At 37.3% G+C, this 25,684-nt stretch overlaps 1 protein-coding gene across 3 annotated transcripts in view; it reads left to right on the forward strand.

Annotated features, from left to right (window-relative positions):
* Positions 1-25,684, forward strand: part of ATAD2B (ATPase family AAA domain containing 2B) — an 82,015-nt gene that overhangs the window by 31,084 nt on the left and 25,247 nt on the right. For 2 of the 3 annotated variants that reach the window (XM_076332699.1, XM_076332701.1), the window contains exons 14-23: positions 867-1,026; positions 1,983-2,073; positions 7,691-8,002; positions 11,666-11,798; positions 13,731-13,917; positions 14,596-14,781; positions 15,423-15,558; positions 15,866-16,062; positions 19,261-19,420; positions 24,235-24,357. In XM_076332699.1, the coding sequence (XP_076188814.1) occupies positions 867-1,026; positions 1,983-2,073; positions 7,691-8,002; positions 11,666-11,798; positions 13,731-13,917; positions 14,596-14,781; positions 15,423-15,558; positions 15,866-16,062; positions 19,261-19,420; positions 24,235-24,357 (1,685 nt within the window). The remainder of the gene's footprint in view (positions 1-866; positions 1,027-1,982; positions 2,074-7,690; positions 8,003-11,665; positions 11,799-13,730; positions 13,918-14,595; positions 14,782-15,422; positions 15,559-15,865; positions 16,063-19,260; positions 19,421-24,234; positions 24,358-25,684) is intronic. The other variant, XM_076332700.1, reaches the window with a different exon arrangement.

The following is a 25,684-nucleotide window of genomic DNA, read 5'->3' on the forward strand; positions in this document are numbered from 1 at the left end:
GTGTTGAAAGTAATCTTCTCAGTTCTTCAGGCAGACTAATTTGCTGGGAATCGAGTTGTAGTGGAGATTACCCTTCAGCCACACTATTAACTTCAAGATTTCCACAGCCTTCACTTTGGTTGCTGGTTTTGCACTGTAAACAGATTGTCTGTTATCAGCCCAATAGAATAAACAGTTGAAAAAAATTTTCTTGTAAAATGACGAATTGTAATGTTCTGTGAATGAGCTGGACACCCCTGCCCTTTTGATTCTGGATGGAGTGATGTGCAAACTCACCTCGAGTTGCTATTGTGTCATTTTTCAAAACATTTTTTTACAACCGTTTACGGCTGGCTGAAATTTTTCCTGGCTGCCTTCAGTCTCAGTTTTACTGCACTTTTTATGGCAATGCACTTGTATCTATCATTTTATAGGTGGTGGTATTTGTGTGTGCATCTCCCTCCACTCAACTGAGGGGGACAGGAGGGAAGTTTTGGGGCCAGCAGACTAGGAGGTTGTGGGAACATGTGGCTTTGTCTTGATGCGCCTTTTTTCTGCCTGGTGCTGCAACTGCTCTAAACAGGACAATGCATACACTGTTAATGGAAGAGAACTTTTCAGAGCTGCAATAAATGGCTTCCTGAGCTCACATTCCCCAAAACTTTTAAAGGAGGAGGTTTGAATTTGATGTAATCCTTCCTGGAGTCATAATATTAAGTCTAATACAGATTATATCAAAAGGTTCCTTCTTACTTTGAGGCTTGAAACAGTTATGCAACTGTTTTTTTAATTTAGCTTTTTTCTTTGAAATTATGAATGTTACAGTTGAAAAAGTAAACATTCTTGCAGTGTTCCCTATACATTCTTTTTTTTAAAACCTCTTTTAGCTCTATAGTGTCTACTCTTCTTGCCCTCATGGATGGACTGGATAATAGAGGTGAAATAGTTGTAATTGGTGCTACAAACAGACTGGATTCTATAGATCCTGCACTCAGGAGACCTGGTCGCTTTGACAGGGAATTTCTTTTCAACTTGCCTGATCAAAAGGTAAAACTTACAAAGGAGATTTATTAATAAACATTTATAGTATATTAAACATTTGAATGCCTGACAACCAAGCTTATGAAATAGAAATATGCATTCTTACTTGTAAGAATGTTTAATTTTAGGAAGACATTTTTAGTAAAAACACTGTATACATAAAGTTGTATTGAACTTCAGATCTTCAGAATATAGTTAAAACTAAACAGAGAGGTAAATTGTTCGCATTAAACTAAATTGCTTATCTAAAAACTGTGGTTTTGTATGGGTTTGTATAATGAACCCTAACTGTTGGGGGTTTGGAAGTTATGGTAAGAGAAAATAGCTGCTTTATCATGTAGACTGCTAAGCACATAAAAATTATACATGCAAAGCCAGACGTTGTTACACTGGCAACAGGAACATTTCAGTTCCTTGTTCTAGACTTCTATAAACTCAGCCATAATATTTCATGAATTTATATTTAAAATTAAATTTACTTTGCATATTGATAGGTGTATTTGGATTCTATAGAATTTTAAAATGAAATAGTTTTGGAATTCCTGTGTATGTACTGTGCTACTCAGCAATAAATTAATTGGTGAGGCATTTGACAGTAGAAGCTGTTAATCATAGGTGGAGCAATTAAAAATTAAATTATGAAATTATGATAATTCCTAATAGAACATGAGTTTTGATCAGTTTATGTATAATAATGCTGTTGATTAAACAGCAATTAAAATGTGTAACTGGTATACTGAAAAAATTACTGCTTATATATGAAATTAAAAAAGAAGGGAAAACCTTTGCTCTTGAGAGACTTTTGAGTGCTATTTTACACGTCTCAGTGACATGTCAAAACAGGTAAAATAACTATATTCACATGAGTAAATAGTATTTTTGTCTAAAATATTATGACATGGATTTGGCTTGCTAATTTTGATCTTTTTTTTCTTTTTTTTTCTTTTTTTTTTTTAAATCAGGCACGAAAGCACATTTTACAAATTCATACCAGGGATTGGAACCCCAAATTATCAGATCCTTTCTTAGGAGAACTAGCTGAAAAATGTGTTGGTGAGTGTTATGGTATTAGTACTTTTACTATAGATGCTTTCTCTTCTGTGTAAAACTTTGAAAGTATGTTAAATGTATCAGGATATTTTATTATTTTTACCTTTCTAAACTTCTGTACTTTCAACAACATTCTTCTTTTGGCATAACAACATATGCTTCTGTCTTACTAAAACACGAGATGAGTAGCTAGTAGTTGTTTGAAAATACAATCATGTTTCCTTTCTGTAACATCACTGTCCTTATATAGGATGCATACCCTGAAAGAGAAGCAGTATGAAGTGGGAATTGGAATCTTTAGGTAGACTTCCCATTAAAATAGTATATTCCAGAAGAGATAGGGAGACTTGGGGTTTTTCTCTGTCTACTTAGGGGGGGGGGGGGGGAATCAGTATTTGGTTGGGTTTTTTTTTCCATTTTTACTGACTGGCATGCTCTCCTCTGACAGAAATCCAACAAACTAACCAGCCTTTCTAAAGGTGAATTTTTTTCCAGATTGCTAGCACAGAACAGCCCCAAAGTGTAGATATAGGCAGGGGGGGAAAAAAGCACCACACCATGAGAACATTAAATATACCTTTGGAACGCCCAAAGACCTGCTGTACTGAATGGAGGATGGTTGTTCAAGATAAACCTGCTGCTTAAAAGCTAATCAGAAATAAACCCAAATGTTTTTATAGTGAACTTAACAGAGGAAATGACCCTAAAACACACACCACAATCTCTCCTCAACAATTTGTCATGCAAAGATACATCCTCTGTCAGTCATCTGCTTGGACAAGCACTGAAGTTCTCAGAAAAAGGACAGTCTCAAATATCTGTGCATTGGAATCCATCATCAGAGAAATAAGAACTTTAAATTGAACATCAGTCCATTCAGTCAGCTACAGTACATCCGAATTATCCTCTTCATCCACAGGGACATCTATCATCGAAGCAGCATACCTCCGCTTTTGATGCACAAAGACCTCAACATCTTCTGGTGAGGAGAAAACATAACTATCCAGCAAACTCCAGTTTAAGCTTTGCCGGGTATAAGACAGCATGTGCCAACCCATTTCATGTAAATTCTGCTTGATTTGTGGAAAGACGTGGTGCTGCTTAGTGGGAGAGAGGGGAATGGATGGTATAAAACCCAGTTGTTTCTTTGAAAATCCACCATATTTTTGCGTTGAGAACACAATTATGTATTTTAAAATTTCAGACCATAGGGAAAGCCGTTTGTAGCTTTGATTGGAAGACGTTCTTTGTGCTCAGTAAAGCCTGTCAGTTCTGTGGAAAAGTCAGCTAACAAAAAGAAATACTCTTTTCTGTTTTCTTTGGCTTTCCTACTGTCCAACTACTGTGCACTTGATTGTCTCCATTCTGTATCTTGGAATTTAAATGTTTCCATACATCCAACACTAAAACCTTTTGACTATTACAAGGACTTTTTAAAACAGCTGAAGTAAGACTGGTTTATCTTCTTCGTCTTGAGATTGCCTCATCATTTCTATAAGTGAAATCTGCAGCAACTAATTATTTGAACAGAGATTCCAGCTTCTTTGTGGCCATTGCAAATTGGACTCATTGGCACACTTGTCACATTGATACGGTATATACCAGTCTGGTATTTCCTCCTGTGCGCAGGTTTTCTTTAAAAACAACCCCCCCTCCCCCTACCCCCAACCAATAGCCCCTCTTCCCCAAGTAAAAGCTGCCTAGGCTCCACAGGCTTTTCGCACAGCATGGTTTATACCTCTCTCCAGTTCAGCAAACTTGGCAACACTTAACTACAAGCGTATGGATCCTAATGAAGAAAACTGCTGAAATACTACCAAAGTAAATGACTTTGGGGAAGCAGGTGTACGTGCAACTCAGAACTTTTTAAGATCCAGGGGTGTAATTATAAAGAAATTAGAAGGGAAAAGCCCTAGGACTTGCAAAAAATAGGTTGTTTCCTGAGGGTTGATTTTTGTCCCAGGTGTTATGGATTACATACCCTTTAGGGGATTTCTGTCCATGTGAGATTTAAAGAACCCACTTCACTGAAAGGCCACATGACTGCAACGTGTGTGAGACAAAGTGAAGCAGCTTGGGGAGAGCATGGAGTTGCTCAGAAGACCACACACTGATGTCTTATTAGTACCTTCCATAAACACAAGTAATTACTATGTTTTTTTTTCTCCTTACTGGAGATGGGCCTCAGATATCCTGAACTTTATAAATCCTTTCTTATCTCTTGTGCTTACTACATTGTTCTGAATGATAACTTTCTGTAGGTAGAGAGACTGTTACTTATTAACTTAGTCTTGTAGGAAACAAAACATATTAGCAACTGAAAAAGTGTGAATTCCTCCATCTGTCACCTTGCAGATGAATCTTTTTACAATGTAATAAGGGTTATTTAAATAAAGTTAAATAGAATTGGAAAGAAGCAAATCATCATGCTCAAGATGCTTGTTAAAAATACTCCTATTCTGTGCTTATTATTGCAGGAGCATTTTGTGGCAAAATGGTATCTTGTTAGATTTTTCTTTCCCATCCTAATGTAATGATGGAGGGGGAAGTTTTGGCATTAGCGTTCATGTTTTTCACAGTTTCTTAAAAAAACGTTATTTTTCATTTCTGTCATCATGCTGAGTTGGTCGCTAACTCCCTTTCCCTGTAGTCCATTTCAGGAGTTGTAGGCAGTTGCATGACATAAATTGGAAGAAGAGGTCAAGATTGTTTGCCTAATCATTTCACCCAGTTCAGCAGCAGTCTGTTGTAGGTTTTTGGGGTGCATATTAGGCAGAAGAAATTTTAAAGAGGACATAATTTCTGCACAGTAGAGGTGGAAGAGTACGGCTTCAAAATTTCAGTGATCAAAGTGCGTTCTTTGGAAACCTGCATGGGAATCTACTTGTTTGCTGCCCTGCTCTTTGAAAGTTGTACTTCAAAAATGTTTAGCAGAGTGTGGTGGTGATGGGTAGAACAAAATGAGCTACTTGGCAAGAATACTTGTTTTGTGCTAAGCTAAGGTGTGCCAGTACGTTTTGCCTGCCAAACTGAACATCCTTTGTGAGATGCTTCAAAAATGGGAGCAAATGCACTGAACCTTGATTTTATATTATAGTGTCAATTTGGGCAAAAATAAATTCAGGTTATTTATTGTTGGCATGATACCTTTTCTTTTGCTTTGACAATGCTTTACTCATGTTTTTCTTCCTCTTAATCAGTGTGCATTTACTTAGAAATAAAAAAGCTCTTTAATATTTCTCAAGATACAGGATTTTTGCAGTTTTCCTGTCACTGAAATGGATGTACAGTATGCACAAGAGAGTCCCTCAAAAAGAGACACCAATTATTAGTCTTCAAATGTAATTGCTCCTGAGAAATGAAAAGTGGAAATGGAGACTAATTGTGTATCTGATCACCTGAGAATTTAATTTTAAAAATAGGCTACAGGCTATTATTTCCTAATTTTGCAATTCTTTGGAGATGTACAAGCGGTGATTAAAATGACTGTTAGAAAGTGGTACTACAGCATTTATTAATAGAAAAATTGGAAAGGATATAGCTCCTGAGCTGCTGAATCTTTTGTCGCAAAGATACCTAACTAGTTTTTAAGGTGACAGGCATTCAGGGTGCTATATATCTCTAGCACATCTTTGATTTAAGCTTTGGTTTAGTGCCCCCCAAAATTTTTTGTTTAATCCAGTATGCTTGTTAGATGAGAAGTGGACCAATTTAAATGGAATTTGATAGCTGATATTGAAAGAACAAAGCAGAATTTTGAGGCAAAACCTTGGTTTTGATTTCTCTGATGTACCTGTAGCTACTGTCTAATGGGTTCACATGGTTGATGGAGTGTGCTGGCATGGTTTTGATTTCATGATGGGGGTTAGTTAAAAAAAACCAAACAAAACTTAGTGCTGAAAATAATTAGTTGCCTATTGATTAATATACTGGATGTATTTGAACATATTTCAAATGTCACGTGTATTTATTTCAAGGTAACCTGTGAGTGTGAATTGCTACATACTTTTTAGATAACAGTCACAGTGTGTGCTCATCAAGTTTACACAATTATAGCTACTAACCTTTTCATAAAATTGGAAAGCTTAGTTTAAAAGTTGCGGAAGGAGTCTGATATTTATGGTGATCTTCCATCTGGGTTTTTTTTTCTTTTTAAAAATTATTTTCAAGTATATATGAGAAACTCGTGTGGAATTTGAAGTCTCAGCCAATTTAAGTCATCTTTATAGCTGAAAAGTCGGTATCTCTTATTATTATCCCCCAAATTTATATATCTGAAAGATGGGGATGGAAAATTGTCTGTCTTCCGTATTAATTGCTTCCTTTTTTATTTTTCAACTTTGTGTATGGAATCAGCTTTGTTCCTTGTTGCTGTATGGATCTTGTAAAAATATGTGTGCCAGCAGCATTGAAAGAACATCAGAGGATAAAGAGAGAGAAACAAGGCGGCTTCAGTTTTGGGATTTGGTGCTGCCAAAAGACCAATACAAAAATAGAGTAGAAAGGTGCAAATGGTGTAAGACCTGGTGGGGAGGAGGAAGTCTGGTTAAAAAAAAGTTGACTGAGAATAATTTAACTAAAGAATCAATTAATTAGCTTCTACCATGAACCATAAACCATGAACTTTTATGTGGCAATACCTCAGTGCAACACGTTTTCCTATAGTGACTATAATTCTCTAAAAGAGTTTTCCCACTGGAATAATGTTTTACATTTTTTGAAAGATGGTGCTACAAAATACAGCGGCATATTAATGTCTTTTGCTGAGAGAGATGGAAAAATTTTAAATCTAATTTCTAGCTCGGGGGAAAACCCCAAACCATTAGTACTGCAAAAGACACAAGTATTAAGTCTCTCAGTATTTCATAATTATCAGATCTGTGTTTTTCAGTAATGATGATTAAGCAATTATAGGTAGCCACCTGTAGATATTTACAAAGCTAGGCTAAATTAAAATTCTAATGCTTTTTAATAGTTTTTCTACTCTTTCAGTTATATTAGTAAAATTATGAAACTCTAAATTAAAGTCTGAAACATTTTTCTTGATAGTAAAAGTTCACATTTTTCCAAGAGTCCACAGTATGCTTTTTTAACACAGATTTCATCCCTTCCATATTCTACTCATGAAACATTTTTCTTTATACTGCTCATTTTCTCAGTCTGTAAAAGTTTAAAGTTGGTGATGTTCATCCAGTATTACAAAATTACTTTGCTATTAAAAAATAGATTCATGTGGACATATTAAAGTAAAAAAGGAGGAGAGGGGCTAGCCTGTTAAAATTGCACACGTACTTTAGATAATATTAAGGAAAAAGAAAGAACAATGACAGACCTATAACCCTGGGCTGAAAATACGTTATATATCGCACTATATAGTGAAAACATAAGTCATTATAATCTCAATGTGGAATTCATTTCTTACTGTATTTCAATACACCTGTACATAATTTCTTGGTACGCAACACTGGCACTGGATTATGACCTGATACCTTTTAGCAGATGCTTTGTGGACCTTGACAATTAAGTATTACTGATTTGTTTTAGCTTTAGGCGTGTTTGAAATATATGTAGCACAGCAATGCTATTTCATGGAAGATATTTTTGTTTTTGTGTGCACTAGGGTACTGTGGAGCTGACATAAAAGCACTTTGCACTGAGGCTGCCTTGATTGCCCTGAGACGACGCTATCCCCAGATTTATGTGAGCAGTCAGAAACTACAGCTTGATGTTTCTTCAGTAGTTCTCAGCGCACAGGATTTTTATCATGCAATGCAGAATATTGTGCCTGCTTCCCAACGTGCCGTGACATCTTCAGGACATGCGTTATCTCCTGTGATCAGACCACTGTTGGAACGTACCTTCACTAACCTTCTTGAGGTTTTACACAAAGTATTTCCTCATGCTGAATTTAGCCAGGGTGACAAAAGTGAAGGTATGTGGTTTGGAGAATTTTTTGCAAATGCTGTTGCAATTTGGAAATATTTCACCTGGCTTTCTTGTATTGCTAGCCTTAAATCTGATGTGTATTTGGTTCAGTGTTGTTAGTACCTAAATACAATTTGCTTGGATGTTGCATAATTATTTTTGCTGATTCAAAGTTGCTGTGGGATTTAATAAACTGACCTATGTAGACCAAGATCCCATAAGTTTGAGTGCCATCCGAAAAAAGGAGAATCCCCAAGTAATTTACAAATTAAATATGAGCAATAATGGGGCATAATCAGATGGCAGAACAAAAGAAAATAGTGAGATAATGTTGCTCAGTGTGTTATGACCTGAAATTGGTGCTCCTGTCCTGAGTGTCAATTAGCTGTCCCTGATCCTTTGCTTGTTGATGGCGCAGAAGCAGGCTGCAGAGTGCTATGGGGAGCTTGCAGCTCAGCAGGTGAGGCTGTGGTTAGCTGAGATACCTGAACCTATGTAAATGGTCATCTGCTGGTTAAGGAGAAAGTCGTGAGGCTTCCCTTCCCTTGAACTGGCCTGATGCAGTCCTGATCCTCTGAGTTGATTCTGCTGGCTTAGTAAGTGGAGAAGTATTTGCTGTTTTGTCAAGTTGGCTTATTGCCAAATTAGCAAGCAAAATAACTCACTAAGGGGTCAGATGTATGCCAGAACCCTGCTACAATTGGAGCAATGTGAGTGCATTGAGGAAGCAGGGAATAAGAAGGAATGTGACTGGTTGTTTTGACTGGCAGTGAGTCAATAGGTGCTGGGGTTTTTTTTACCCAGCTGTTTGCTGAGACATACTTTAATAGTTACCCTGGTCATTTCTTCAAAGTTAATAGTATGAGACCTACTTATTCTGGCATACTATTTTCTACCATTCTTATCTGGGATCACCATCCCCCTCCATGTAAACAGTACTTGTGGTTGTGTGTGATTAACTTGAAAATAGCCCAGTCATTAAAGGAAATCTGTGACAGCCATGACTTTCTCTTCATTCCTATTCCAGAGCGTGCTTTCAGACTGCAGGCCAGGCAGCTTAAGCTGATCCTTGTGCTGGCTGCTGCAGTTCCTCCAGCCCAGCTGTGCATTTTTGCTCTATCCCTTGCACTTACTTTACTACGTCAGGCCCTTTGTTAAACCATTTTAGCCAGCAAACTCATCCAAAATTGATGTATTTTTGCCGGGTTAGTTTTCTGCTGACTGTGGGATAGCTGGAGATTTTAACAAGTGTTGGAGTTGGCACGAGATGGGGCCTGGGAGCATGTGGTGGTGGGTAGGGGGAAGTGAGCTGGCTTGCAGCTGCAGTGAGATCGTATTAGGCTCCCCTGATCATACTAGGCTCTTGTAACCAAAGTTGTTTAAGATGCTTAAGTCTCTTTGTATACTGTTAACCTGTTGGTAATGCCCGATTTAGAGGTTGTCATTATTGCTGAAGAAGTGAATTAGGTGTCCCTGTGTTTGTTGTAAAGTTCTAGTTCAGAATAATTTCTTTGGTTACATTCTTTACATTCCTATTTATTTCTGCTCGTTATTGCTAACAAAGTGAGGTTGGAAGCATTCATTGAGTTAAATAGTAGTTTTACTAGATAATTGTGCTGCTATGGTTACTTTTAAATGTTTGTAGATAATTGATTTTGAAGATAGAAGAACTAAGTTGTTTTTTGAAGTTTCTTCTGTACCTTAGTTTTTCTTCTTACTCCCTTAAACCCAAGAAAATACTGCATAGTAAGCTTAATCTGTGTTAAAAACAGCAAAATCCACTTTCACATACAATTATTTTAAATTTAAATGTAGATTACACATTAGGGCTTCAGTTTTTCTTGAATTCAGAGCTAGGTATACGGCAGATGCTTACTGGTGTACTTACAGTCTGCAAATCTAGTTTTCTACATGTCTTTGCAGTTCACTAATGATTCCTGTTTCTCGTAATTCAGTGACTCAGATGCTCAAGCGATGTCACTGAGGCTTGCTGCTTGGGATTAAAAGATGGGCTGACTTTTTTAATAATTACATTTTTTAGGAAGGAAAAGCTGTGTCCAGTGCATGAGCATAGGACATACCCTATGGGTCTACATTTGGTATAACAAAAATTCTGCCTGTTTAGGGACTGCAGTGAGCCAAGAATTAGGAGGCCTGTGTCCAGCTGATTTCAAGGCCTCTATCCTTGCCCAGAGCTGAATGTCCAGCAGTTTTTGACCTGCTTTTTCTTGCTATGGACTAGCTTTTGGCCACTGGTTTGGGGTCTGCAGGCCTTTTTTATCTTTGCCAGCTAAGGGAACCTTTGCTGTCTCTTATCAATTTTTCCTGGGATCGTATGTCTAGATGCATAGCCCTTAGATGGCATCTCCATCCAATGCTTAATGCTGCCTTGAAGTTGAGTCTTTTGTCCCATGGTAGTGGTTTCTAATCAGCGTAGCAGTACCTGTGCCATGGCTTCATGTAAATCAGGCAAATCGTGTGGTGGGTCGTATGTTTGAGAATAACACTTAGATCTCTCTGTATTTCACACTTTTATTTCACAGCAATCCATTTTTCTAAGTAGCTGTGGCCAACTTGAGCTACTGTTAGGAGGTCCGGTGTTTGCCCTGAGCAGCAGTGTGCTGCAATGACTCTGGGCTGCTCTCAGAAATGCTGCCCATCCATCACAGAGCGTTTTGTTCCTCAGGAGACCTGGCTTCTGCACTGCTCTTACTGTACAGCTGAGTGGCTGTGACCATTTTCATCCCATTGTGGCAGACTGATTTCTCTATGGGAATGAGAATGAGTGGTTTGCTTAGGGTAACATCAACTAAACTCTTTCCCTGGGCCAAATAAAGATCTTGTAGCAGTTTATTTCCCATTATCAAATTGCAGCAGTCTACTCTTAATCCCGTTGCAGCTCTGGTAGCTAATTTAGCTGTACCTGATTTTCAGTTGTCAACTGGTGGTTTTGGTTTAGTGCCATATTTGTATTTTTGGCAGTTGTTTGTCCCTGCAGTCTGTCTTTTGAATGTAATCAGTCTTTTAGCTTTTTGTTTCTGAATGTCTATATAGAAAGTACTCAGTTCATTATGCTACTATATTAGCAGAGAAATTAAAATAGATTAAGGTATAGTATATGAACGTGGAATGAATTGAACTGATTTTGATAAAAAGTAATTTGATATTCTTTGGCAGATTATCAGAGGGTGGAAAACAATTCTTCATAAAAATATACATTATCTAGGTAGTCGTGCTGAGAATAATTTTGGAAGAAGTGTACCTGTAAAAATTTGGGCACTATAATAATAAATAAGTACAAAATTCTATGTAGTCTGAGGAATTACAGATTTTATAACTTTATCCTTGAAAAGCCTCTAGCTGTGAAATAAAACGAAAGGAAGCATTTCATAACAAGTTAAACATTTGTTGTAGTCGTGAAGTTTTTCTGCTTGATGGTTTAAAAAAAAAATTGTAATTATGATTAGACTTCTACAATATTTACTTTGTTTTGGTTTTTGAAGTAATAAGTACTTACTATTCTGTGTTCTGATATTTAGACAGTTTTAATTCATTTTTTCTACATTTGAAAATGTGTTATAATTTACAGGAAGAAAATAGTAATGTCTTTTCTTGCTTGTGCATGTACTTAGAAGTGATAAGGTTCTAATTAATATATTTCTTGGAACAGATGTACCAAGTCTAATACTAGATGATAGTGAAGATGAGAATGCTTCATCAATTTTTGAGACGAGCTGTCACTCAGGATCACCAAAGAAACAGTCATCAGCTGCTATACATAAACCCTACCTTCATTTTACAATGTGAGTGTTTCTCTAAATGCATATAACCAGATAGATAAACCCAGGAAATTCTTACATCAGGAGAGGTAACAAAGATGATCTTTTGCTTTGTGGTGGCAATGGTGTTCTGCAATAGAAACATGTAAGTGTATGGACAAGAGTTTTAGATGTGTGAATGGTGTTAGGAAAGGCCACATCCTAGACACAGTAATCAGAAATATGTTGCAACAGACAGGTGTAGCTTAGAAGTAAGGATGTTAACAGCAATTCTTAATTGTAACAAGGCATTTTGATTTGAAAGATTAAGAACTGGGAAGAGAGGTATGTAGGAATATTTTGGAGGGATTGTTTGCTTTTTCTTGGTCTAAAGTATTGTTGAGCTTCAGTATATGCAGCTGTTTGGATGCATTATATAATTAATGCATTCAGCATTTCTAACATTTTTTTCATTGCTTTTCATGGAAAATGTCAGGAAAATGGGAATTTAGAAAGTGTGAAATTTGGAAGAGTCTCTCTTGTATGAATTGGACTGGTTACAGTAATTAACAATAATAAACTAACATTTCTTTGTTTTGTATTAAGAATAGTTTTAGACTACTTTATGTGATGGGTTCTGCAGGGAGTTTGCTAAATAAAGAAAATGAGGTTAGGAAAACTGTTCAGTAGTAGTACTGTTTAGTAGAGCCATCTTGTGGAAGACTGCTAAAAGTTTTGTGCTAAAGAGTGATGCCAGAACAGCATTTATGGAAATCTAAGCTTAGGGATTTAAGTTCAAATAGTTTGAGGTACATAGTCAAGTATTTTAATGCCGAACTGAAGTTTTTGTTGTGAGGGCGGGAGGGGGAACCCAAAACCAAAACAACAATATATGTTTGTGTGGATGTGTGTCTAAAGAAAATAATCTTGAAGAGTATGTTTATTTTTGTAAAGTATGTAAGCCTCCCTTAATCTGTCTTTCTGAGCATTTTTGATTGCTATCTGTGTGTGTGTAACCTCCACCAGCAGAACTGAAAAGCCAAAGGTCAGCTTCATAGCTGTTACAAAATATTTAACCTGAAATAAAACCAGCCAGTCTTGTTTCACTGCCTGAGCTGATTGATGTGCAGATAAAAATGCCTTAATGAGAGAAAATGCAAATTAATTAAAAAACTTTCTTGTTTCATAATCAATTTTCTATAAATGGAAAATACTTTTAATGGAAAAACCTAATGCTTCTCTCTTCATGTCTCACTCGTCTCCAAAACAGGGCAAAAAACCCCAAAACAAACAAGGATTTTGGGGGGTTTTGTTTGTATGGACTCTTTAGGATTTCTTCTCAACAATGAAAACAAAAAATAACTTTACCGTTGCAGTTTTTCCTTTAAAATCTTTCTTCTGTTTGGAAATCTACTAAATAGAAGTGTCATGAATATGCTAAAATAGAAGATGAATAGTGATTTTATTCAATCCTACTTCAGGTCCTATTTCTTAAACAAACAAAGTATTGAAATGTTAGGTGGTTCTGGGAAATCCTGGGTAGCACTTTAAGGGATGAATGTATTGACCTGGGATTCCTGAGGCTGCTGAAGAGATGCTTTGGTAGTTAGGACTGAACTAGACATGATTAAATAGGTATCTTCACTGGAAGTCCATTAAGTCTTTTTATGTGATCAAGGAATTGTTTTTAAATAAACTGCTTATAATCAAAGTTTTCATGAATATAATATATGCATAGCTTTGCACAGATGAGTTTGAATTAAATTGTGAAATCAAAGAATAGATAAAGCTCGGGTTATTGAGACTTGGAGTAGTGTTGAGGTATACTAGAGTTAGTTGACTCTTTTAAGGCTGTTGTAGGAAACTATTATCCATTACTGAAGGTCTTTTGGATTCTAAAAAAATCTTATTTTATATATCCATCCATTAATAACATCAGCATGTTAATTGTATTTTGTAACTGTTGTGTTGCTGCAGGTCAGCTTATCACCAGCCAACCTCTTACAGACCAAGATTACTGCTATCTGGAGAGAGAGGTTCGGGTCAGACTTCGCACCTTGCTCCAGCACTATTGCACACTCTTGAAAAATTCTCTGTACACAGGCTAGATCTGCCAGCACTTTATTCAGTCAGTGCCAAAACGCCTGAAGAATCGTGTGCACAGGTGACATTACAGATTCTCTTGTAATGAGTAAATTATGTAATTCTGGAACAGGAATAGTTGCATCAATATAAAGGCAGCTAACTGGAATGTAATTTAAAAGCCAGGTTTTCATAGGCTCCTTCTATTTTCATGTTTAAAAGAAAGGGGTCTCTAGAGGGTGATAGAGATCTCTCTGCTGACTTGTGAGAGTAATTACATTTTTAACTTGCCCCCTCAGTCACATACCTAATGTCAAGTAAGCTTAATCTGGGTATTCGGTTCCTGATTTTCATTTTATTAACTTGTGTATGAATTGGTTTGCTGTAGTTCTAGGTTCATTTACTTAGTTTAAAATGTTTTAGGTTTCAAAACACTCTATGGTGGATTTTGCATGGATTGCAAACCAGTTTAATTTTCATCTTGATTGTTCAGTCTTAGCAACTTTTTAAAACTTACATGACAAGTAGTTGTTTTGTAGTCTCCCTAGCACATTGATGTAAAATAATTGAATGATACAGCTAACAGTCACAAACACTTGTTTAGAAAGCCTTTATCATTAGATAATTTTATTTTACTGGAGCATTTGTATATCAAATACCACAAACATGAGTCATTTCCTACTCCACAAGAATTTTATTACTCACAAGTGATAATAACAATTAGTTTCTTAGTTTAAATACCACTGTTTCTTTTAATTAGATCTTTCGTGAAGCTCGAAGAACAGTACCAAGTATTGTTTACATGCCTCATATTGGTGATTGGTGGGAAGCTGTCAGTGAAACTGTGAGAGCTACTTTTCTAACTTTGCTGCAAGATATACCATCTTTCTCCCCTATATTTCTACTGTCTACCTCTGAGTCCATGTATAGTGAATTGCCTGAAGAGGTAAGTTTCTTGTGGAAGGAGGCGTTGTTAGGGAGGTATGTGCCTCTTCAGAATGTTTTGATCATGTAAAAACATTCTGTTTTGCACTGGTTTTCTAACTTAATTTAAAATATGTCAAACTGAAAATACAATATTAATTAAATGTTTGTCATTTTCTTTGATGGGGGATGTACATCCATATTACCAATTTTCATAATTGCCATGCTACTTTGCTGAGAAGACAAAATTGTTCATTTTGTCAGTTGTTCATTTTGACAAATTACTCCAGTGTAATTAAATGCAGATTTAGTCTAAAGGCCTAACCTTTAGCTTTATATCCTCTGAGGTTCAGGATGGGGGAGGGGAGTTCTTGGTTTTTTCCTCAACATTTTCTTTGATTTTTTTTTTTCTCCTGCCCGTTCTCCTCTTCACTGCAGAGATGGCCACTGTTAGGATCATGGGATACTGCAAGTTTAGTTACAGAAAATTCAGTGAGAAGTACAAGCAGTTGTTTTTCCTAGGCTGTGTACACAGCTTTGGGTAGAGTTTACTATCTTCTCTCCTGTGGCTAATTTTGAAAAGTTTGTGACTAGTGTTTTAATACGGTCATTAATCATGTATTTTTGGGGGCTCAATTTTCATATGTTTTTTTTGTTTTTTAGGTGAAATGTATTTTCAGAATCCAGTATGAAGAGGTTTTTTATATTCAAAGACCAAGTGAAGAAGACAGATTGCGATTTTTCAAAGGGTTAATTCTTGATGAGGCAGCAATGCCCCCACCAAGAAGGAAACAGGCTGGTAAACTAAGTTACAATAAAACCAATAATAATGTGATCTGAATGTTTTCTCGTGATATTTTCCTTTTTCAAAAGGTGTGGGTAAATGACAGTTAGTGTAATTAGCATTTGACAGTGTTAATCAGTGCCCAGAATAAACTTTGTGCATTACAGTTACCAGTTTTGGAAAATGGAGAGCTGTGGGGTTAAGGATGCAGTGATAGATCAATGAGGCAGATTAAATATATAATGAAATTTGAAGTGGCATAATCCCAAGAGCCACTATGTTGTTAATATTTCCATTGTCTGACTTCTTGTTTTTTCCCTAGCTCTTCGTGCTCTGGAAGTTCTTCCTCTTGCACTGCCATGTCCTGCCCGTGAGCTGTCAGAAGCAGAAAAACAGCGAATGGAGGACCAGGAAGAGAACACATTGAGAGAGCTGCGGTTGTTTCTCAGGGATGTTACCAAGAGGCTGGCCACAGACAAACGCTTTAACATCTTCAGCAAACCGGTGGATATTGAAGAGGTCTTGTTTCAGTAATGTGCAAACAATGAAGTTGAAACTATTTAGAAAAAGAATATAAATTAAAAAAAGGAAATGGATAAGTTAATAAGAAAAATAGACATTTGATCCATGATCTTTCCAATCTAAAATGCTGATTTTTAGCTGGTGAGATAGTCACAGCCTCATCTGTGGTGCAAGGAGTTGGAGCACGTTCTTTGGCTATACCAGTGACCTATTAAAAAATCTTGTGCATTCCTGTCAATTTTCTAGCTGAAATCAGCATTTAAAAATGCCACCACTCCTATCTCTACCTGTGCTCCTTAAATATTTGAAACCATAAATATAATTCTTTAATAAAAGCATTTACAACATTCTAATCCTATAGGCATGCTAATATTGGGAAAGTGATCTGTGTTCTATAATGTATTTAGCATTAGTGATACTGTTGAATGATTTCAGCAGTAATACTTGTGGATGCCATTAATCAAAGATGGTAGCACATTATAAGGCATTAACTGGTCGATTATGGAGTTTGCACACCTAACTGATGAGACAGTTTGATCTGCAAATCTATTTTCAGGTGCTGCTATATGAATAGGATTGTGTTTGGCCTGACTTTGAGATCAGATGCTGGCCCACTGCAAGCTTTGCAAGCTTGCTAATTAAAAAAAAAATGCTTAATTGCTTCTGAAGAGAAGCATCTCTTTTGGAAGACATTAATAGATGAATATGGGACATTAAAAGTACAGCATTGTAAAAAGCAGGTTTGTAGTGTAAATTCCCTGCAGGATGGAACAGGCATCTTTTATGGGTCCGTGCAGTCCTCTCTTAATTTGAGCTTTCTGTAGTGTTCTGTAGCTGAATCGTTTTGAAAGACTGACAAGAGCTCTTTAACGTGGCAATGTACAGTGTGAGCATGGTCTGAGCAGTAACTTCGTTTGATTTTTTTTTTTTTTTTTTTTTTTTTTTTTTTTTTTTTTTTAAATTAAACTGCTTGGGAGGTCCCTTACTGTAGGAAACTCTTCATACTCGTATTAAAGGCAGTTTCTTTCCCCAAAGAACTTTTGGTCCAAAAGTCCTGGTTCCAGCTGAGACAGAGTTAATTTTCCTCCTGGTAGCTGGTACATTGCTGTGTTTTGGATTTAGCTTGAGAATAATGTGATAACACACAGATGTTTTAGTTGTTGCTAAGCAGTGCTTATACTAAGTCAAGGACTTTTCAGCTTCCCATGCTCTGCCAGCAAGGAAGTGCGTAAGAAGCTGGGAGGGGGCACAGCCAGGACAGCTGACCCAACCTGGCCAAAGGGATATTCCATACCATGTGATGTCATGCTCAGTACATAAACTGGGGGGAGTTGGCCGGGGAGGGGGGGGAGCGATCGCTGCTTGGGGAGTTGGGTGGGTGTCAGTCGGTGGGTGGTGAGTGGTTGCATCACTTGTTTTTCCTGGGTTTTGTTCCTCTCTCTCTTTTTTGTTGTTTTCATTACAATTTATTTTATTTTATTTTATTTTATTTTATTTTATTTTATTTTATTTTATTCCAATTATATCCAACTGTTGTTATCTCAACCCATGAGTTTTCTTACTTTTGCCTTTCCAATTCTCTCCCCATCCCACTGGGCGGGGAGGGTGAGCGAGTGGCTGTGTGGTGCTTGGTTGCCGGCTGGGATTAAACCATGGCACTAAATTTATGTGAATAAGGGCACGTAAAGAAAGAACAAATTACCTTCCTTGTCTTGTAGATGGAGAATCAAAATGTGAATTTGTTATTTAAAGACTTGCCAAAAACCCGGCTAATATATCACAGCACTAGAAACTGAATGTAATCCTTTTCATCCCACCTGGTGCATTTAAGCACCAGACTATCTTTTCCTTTTCTACAAGAGCCTGTCTGCTTGACTTTCTGAGAAAATGTGTTAAGTTCGTTCCACTCCTACTTGTGTTGCAGAGAATGCTGCTACGTGATAAGTCAAGGATTTTCCTGACTAATTCAGCAGCAATATTTACAGTTTCCAGTGAAGATTCTTTCTGATGATGTGCTAACAAGAAAAGGAAGCCTGTGTCTTGGCTTTCCAATCACTGAACCAATTATCATCATGGTTCCATAGAGGGACACAAAAAGAGAATTTTTGCCATTTTAATTTTTCATCATAAATTTCAATGTGTATATTTAAGGAATTAGGTGATAGACTGCTGTCCACTGAAGTAATGCATTAATGTTAGTTTATGTAGTACTATATTTTTGTATGAACGTCTACAGATACTTTATTTAAAAAAAAAAAAATCTTACGGAGCCGTTATGGCTTGATCTGAATATGTATTTAACTCTTCAGTATTTTGGCAGCCTACCATCTTACATGGGTGATTTCAAAAGGAAAAACGCAATACTGTTTCTGAGGCTGCCAGTATTTTTAATTGATTGTAGTCTTAATCACATTGAAACATTGACATATAGGGTTTTTTTACTTGAAGTAAATAACAAATTCATAGATCTTTTTGCTGAACTTTGTTCCAGCAGCTGTGCTGATGCATTTGACTATCAAGCTTGAGCCCCTTACGGTACCATTAATTATGTGAAATACTTTTTAGTGTACCCTACTGGTTGCTAAATCTCCTGTTACGAGCTAAGCTCATAGTAAGCTGTGAACTCTGACACAAGGCTTTCTCTTTAGACTGCCCTTCTCTACAGTCTTTAGTCGATAAAACCTGACTTTTTTTGTTGAGCGTGTGATTGAAGGAACTATTCAATAGAATATATTTAAAAGCTGATAATTTGACTGTTGAGTTTAATGAGAAATTTTCCTACAAGGTGAACAAAATATAGCTTCCCTAGTTTTTCCTAGGGTTTTGAGTTAGGCTGGTTTTTTTTGCCTTTCTGATCTGAGACAGTGTTACAACATTATGAAAAAAAAAAATCAGTCTAAATAAAATTAAAAATACATTTATGTTAAAATGTTTTGCCTCAAAAATATCATTAAATTAATTTTGAAAGATAAATTGGTGACCTACTGAAGAAAAAGTAGCTTTGGAAGTCCTGTGTTTTATTTAGTCTGATAAAACTTCCTTTTTCAACATAAATTCTTTTAGAAATCAAAATGTTTAGTTAATGTATTGGAGCTAAGCATGTGGAATGAATAAGACTATAAAGATGTGAAATTGGCACTGTTCAAATGGAATGCATATGGTCCTGTGTCATTTCTGTATGCTATTTGTTTATAGGTTTCAGATTACCTTGAAGTTATCAAAGAGCCAATGGACCTATCAACAGTAATAACCAAAATTGATAAACACAACTACGTAACAGCCAAGGATTTCCTAACAGATATTGACCTGATCTGCAGCAATGCATTGGAGTACAATCCAGACAAAGATCCTGGAGGTAAGGACCTACTTCATTTTGGCCTACCTAAACCCAAAAGCCTGGTATTTAATCACGTATATGGTTGCTATTCAGGCATTTAAATAAACTGCATGCTATGTGGTAATTAGGATAAGCAAGTCCTAAGGGTCTGTGCTTTTAGTATTCTGAGGCATGTGGTGCACTGGGGGACATTGCAAGAGCAGGAGAACTACAGCATTCAGAGTTGTTTTCTAATAAATTAGGTTTTGTAGTTCCTTTTCAAATTTGATAGCTCCTTTTCAGTGAATAGACTTTGTATATGCAACAAAACCCCAGCGTAATTTGGAGAGCTCTGTAGAGAATCCTGCATGCAATCTTGCAGTGGCCTGCTTTATTTCCACATTGGCTTAGAAAATGAAACTCACACACAGAAATTAAGAACTATGTATTTGGGGATGGAAATAAAACAGGATAAATCATAGAATCATAGAATGGTTTGGGTTGGAAGGGACATTAAAGATCATCTAGTTCCAACCCCCCTGCCATGTGCAGGGACACCTTCCACTGGACCGGGTGGCTCAAAGCACCATCCAACCTGGCCTTTAACACTTCCAGGGAGGGGGCATCCACAACTTCTCTGGGCAACCTGTTCCCGTGCCTCACCACCCTCATAGTGAAGAATTTCTTCCTGATATCTAATCTAAATCTACCCTCTTTCAGTTTAAAGCCATTACCCCTTGTCCTATCACTACATGCCCTGGTAAAAAGTCCCTCTCCAGCTTTCTTGTAGGCCCCCTTCAGGTACTGGAAGGCTGCTAGAAGGTCTCCCCAGAGCCTTTTCTTCTCCCCGCTGAACAACCCCAACTCTCTCAGCCTGTCTTCATAGGAGAGGTGTTCCAGCCCTCTGATCATCTTCGTGGCCCTGCTCTGGGCTCACTCCGACAGGTCCAAGTCTTTCTTATGTTGGGGGCCTCAGAACTGAATGCAGTACTGCAAGTGGGGTCTCACGAGAGCGGAGTAGAGAGGGAGAATCCCCTCCCTCGACCTCCTGGTCATACTTCTTCTGATGCAGCCCAGGATATGATTGGCCTTCTGGGCTGCAAGCGCACATTGCCGGGTCCTGTTGAGCTTCTCATCAACTAACACCCCCAAGTCCTTCTCCTCAGGGCTGCTCTCAAACCATTCACCGCCCAGCCTGTATTTGTGCTTGGGATTGCCCTGACGCATGTGCAGGACCTTGCACTTGTCTTTGTTGAACTTCATGAGGTTCGCACGGGCCCACCTCTTAAGTCTGTCCAGGTCCCTCTGGATGGCATCCCTTCTCTCCAGTGTGTCGACTGCACCACACAGCTTGGTGTCATTGGCAAACTTGCTGAGGGTGCGCTCAATCCCACTGTCCATGTCGCTGACAAAGATGTTAAACAGCGCCGGTCTCAATACCCAACCCTGAGGAACGCCATCACTGGTCTCCACTTGGACATCAAGCCATTGACCGCAACTCCTTGAGTGTGTCCTGGTTTTGGCTGGGATAGAGTTAATTTTCTTCCTAATAGCTGGTATAGTGCCGTGTTTTGGATTTAGTATGAGAATAATAATAGTAATAATCGCAACAGAGTGGGACCATCCAGCCAATTCCTTATTCTTATCATCAGGCAAGGAAGTCAGTTGCAGCTGATTAGGAGAGATTAGAAGGTATTGTCTTGACAAAGTGTGATGTGATGCTTTCAATTAAAATGGAATTTGTAGATTGAAATGTATGTACAAGCTGTTCACACTCAAAACTAAGGAAAGAACATCTTGTGTACTCTTTACTATGGCCGCCTTATAATGTACATTGCCAAAAGAAAGCCTTTCCATTGGCAGCTTCCAGAGTCACCAATAAAACAACAAGAAAAAAGTACCCTTTTAATGTAGTTGTATTTAATATAAGTGATACTTGGAAATCTGGGTCCATCTGCAAATGTAGTCCAATGCGTTAAAAAGTTTTTCATTAAATCTTGTGAAATCATTTTACCAGGTTAAAGCCTGATTTCCTGTATTTTTCTTGCTTCTCAAATTTTTGATTTTCTGAGGCATTTGCAAATGTCTCCTGTGTGGACTAGATACAGTATAGTCTGGTCAAGTAGTTATGCTTGTTTTTCACATTTGCCTTTTGAACCCAGTGCTGGTTCATATCTGTAGAAAATAAACTTTATTTCTTCAATTTATGATGCATTTTGTTTTACAACTAAAAAAATACTTTGATAAAATACAGCAAAAGGCTTTCTGTCATCTCGATAACACACTTTTGAGGACTTCTAATGTGTGATTGATGTGAACTAATCAAAGCCCTTGATGGACACTTGGGATTCTGAGTGTCTCTGAAGAGCGCCTGTTTAGAAGATGAGGACTGAGACATACTTCCTGCATGTGACTGATGTATGTTTGTGACTTAGTGATGGGCTTTGGAAAGAATTGGCATTAACATACACCCTTTGTTCTCATTTTTAGGCCATTTGGATCTGTGGGCTTGGTTTTTCAGTTCTAGGAAGTGTAGTCTGAAGAGTTTTTTTTTAAGTTTTAGAGCAGGTGTTATGGGACTACAGACTTCTAAGGTCAGATCTGCTCAGGATCATAAACAACACAAGGTGCAGGTTCAGTGTGGCAGAAACAAAAAATAGCAAAGACAGCTTGGGGAACATTTAGTGGCAGAAGTTTTCACTGAGCTTGTCCAAAGAGAAAGAGTCTTAAGAGATATATGTAGGGAACCAAAATAGGGACATTTTAGTTTTCCTTGCTGTCAGGACTGAGCTGGGATAAATGGATCTGGCTATTTCTAGGTTAAGTTTTGGACTGAAGTTCCTCATCATTGAGTGGGTAATGAAAGATAGTTCTGTCCTCTGCGTTGTCAACAATTGATGATGTATTGCTCTTCTGGCATGCAAGAATTCTTGAGCCTTTGTATGAATACACTGCTGAAACAGCACATCATGTCTATTCTGAGTAAGCATTACATGCGTTCAGATGCATTAACTGAATATTAACCTATAAATGTTCACATTCTTTAAAGCTGGGCACGTATGCTTGCCTCTGCTTCATGCTTGAATTTGCAGAAGAATCGTACCATACCTGCTTCTATCCTGTCGTTCAGCTGGAGAGGCAATAGGGGTACCAGCCTAGCTGGTTTTATATGCAGTACAGATATTCAAAACTGACTTCTTTTGGGTTTTTTATCCTGGTACTTTGCTATAAAAAGCAGTAAGATAGGTTATAGGTAAGTATAGTAAGATACGTTGGTTTTTTTTTCCCCTTTCCCTCCATTGTTTGACCAGGAAGTGTTCTTAAAGGCATAGAAACATAACCATTGTGTGTTAGACATAACCGTATTTGCCCCTTTGACGCACTGTCTGTGGGAAAGTCTTGCCCATCACAGGATATGAGGAAAGTAGTAGTTCAATCAAATACTCTTGATTTGAATTTTCTTTTTTTTCTCTTTTTTTCCCTCTTTCTTTTGCGAGGGTGTCTTAAACTTTATTATCTGACCAACTTTTTGAAGTCTAATATTGCAAAATTACATCTGCAAGGAATGCAGTGTATTTTTTTGTGATCATAAAACATATATTTGTGAAGCATTATGTGGGTAAAAATTTCTAGTTTCCAGTTGATTTAAGTGGCAGTACATGTCCCCAGAAAACCTATGTAGGGCTCATTTGAGCTGGATACTGGATATTCTTTTTCTAGAATTGTAAACCTTGTTTAATAAACGTTCACTGATATTCTTAATTGTTGTCTTTAGTGATTATTGAAACAGATTAAATGTGCTAATTGTATAATATGTTGTAGACATTAATGTTAATGTTTGCTGTTGAAGTACCTCCATCAACTGGAAAAAATAATTCAGTATGGATGAATTGACAAGTTAAATATGTTTGTACTAAAAGCAAACAGTGAGTGTTGTAGGTTTCATTGAAAAGCAACGTTCTAGATGTCAAATTTTCTCCACATATGGGCTTACTTACTAAGTTACAGTTACTTTTCAAATTTCAACAGCGTTGGAATAATTTCTTTTGTGTGTTTCAAAGGTATGGGAACTGGTCTTCTCTGAAAAAATGTTTTTTCATGAGTCACATTTAGGCTTCCAGTGTGGACAATCTTTTTTTCTTCTGTTCCCCAAATAGAGATGAAAATGTAGCAAACTCGAGGCTTGTTTCTTGCCAGTTTTTCTGAATGGATTAAAATGAGAAATAGCTATTCGACATAAGCAATGAAGTAATCTTTAGCACAATTTTGAATTTTCTAGCAGTTGTTAAGTAAAAATTTAGCAATAATTTAAGGTTTAAAAAAATAAACCAGGGGAGGAATATAAGCAAGCCAGGTCTACCTTACAGATTCAGGAGACGTCCAGTATGATTTTGAAGGCAGTATAACTGTATGAATGTTCCTAGACTCCAGTGGGTAAATTCATTCCTGGACAAGTCTCTTGTTGATTTTGGGACTCTCTGCACTGTACTCCATTATACTGTGTAGATCTGCCTGTGGAAACTGGGTACACCTGCTGATTCTAGCAAGTTTCTAAGGATTGCAAGTTGATTTAGGTGTGTTCATCATTCACTGCTTGTATTTGTTTATAAATGCCACTAGTGATTAAAGTAACAATTTGCACTTCTGAAAACTCTTATATCTCTTAAATATCTGGGTTGTGATTTTTGAGCATGCTATGGTATTGATCCATCTACTTTTTCATATATTTGTAATATTTCCCAGTTACTTCTGTCTATATCAGTGTTGATATATATAATACAGAACAACATAGAAATGGTAAAGAGTTTACATAATTGTGATAAAATTAATAAGTGTGCTGTCCTGTTTTCTAGATAAAATAATTAGACATAGAGCTTGTACTTTGAAGGACACTGCTCATGCTATCATCGCTGCTGAACTGGATCCAGAATTTAATAAGATGTGTGAAGAAATCAAGGAAGCGAGAAGAAAAAGAGGTATGTTTAACTTCATTTGTCATAACACAACATATATGGAATAGAAAACAGAATTTACAAATATCCATATAAAAATTTAAATTTAAGATGAAATATAGAACGCGTGTCAGACTCAGGCAGTGCATGTTAAAGGATGACTGAGCTTGAAACTTGTCTACTTTTTCCAACTATGTGAGCTGGTCCAATAAGGCACCATCCTTCTTTACAAAAGAAGGAATACGAATAGAACGGTGATGAGGCTGTGATGTTAATTGTGAATTTTTGTTTTAGATGAATAACACCACCAATGGTACATGCGTAGGACAAGAATTGCATTGTGGTCTGTTTGCCACATCTCAAATCTTAGCTCTGGTGGTAGTCATTATAGTAGCCTGGTTCTTTTATAAGAGCATTCATTGAGAACCCCTGACCCATAAATTGGGATCACCAGCAACCCCCATAAGCCAATGTAAGAAATCCAAGAGAGATGGCGGAGGAAGCAGGGCCAAGTAACCCTGCCGGGGGGAAGCGCAAACGGAAGCAAGGATCACCATCTGGGGAGGTGGGTCCCGGTCCAAGAGCTGATGAATACAGATGGGGAAGGAAAAAGGCTCCAGCATTGTGGGAACATGCAGAGGGGGCCTCTGGACTTCCCATTGTTTCATCAGCTCAAAGAAAATTGATTGATTCTTTACAAAAGAAGGATGCGTTGCCTATTGGTACAAAAAGTATTGTGGAACATGGTGAAGAGATAAATGTTGGGATTGCTGTACTAACTGAAGATGTGGTGAAACCAGAGCTGTATTCTAAAACTGCCATGTAATGCAGTGTAATAACAATTATGATTAGGCAGAAAGGCATTTAAAACAGCAGACTTTTAGTTCACCCTGGCACGTGTACAAGTTTACTTTTGGTGATAATCTGTTGATTTTTTGGATTAAGAAACAACTATTACATCCACAATGAGGAGAGCATGAGGTTGACATGCTGATAGTCCAGAATCAGGAAATATAGCCCCCTACATTGGAGGACATCACTGACTTAGTTTTGTTTAAATTAGTGCAGTTGTTTTCAACTTGTAGTCCATAGACCTCCAAGTCTGTGGACAGCTTCTAAAGTGACCACAAAAGCTAATCAAAAACCCGAACATACTCCCAGTAGGGCTCTGTTTACATGAAAGATTCTGTACCTCTGTGGAAAATTTTTAAAGGTCTGACAGTTGAAAAAGGTTGAAAGTCACTGAACTATAACATTAGAACAAAATTTCATGCTGATTTAGGGATTACTGATTTCAGTAATTCCAGCTTTACCTTGGCAAGTTGTTTCCTGCTTTGCCTCCTGCTTTGGT

Source organism: Aptenodytes patagonicus, chromosome 3 (assembly GCF_965638725.1).
Source record: "Aptenodytes patagonicus chromosome 3, bAptPat1.pri.cur, whole genome shotgun sequence".
Classification (NCBI taxonomy): domain Eukaryota; kingdom Metazoa; phylum Chordata; class Aves; order Sphenisciformes; family Spheniscidae; genus Aptenodytes; species Aptenodytes patagonicus.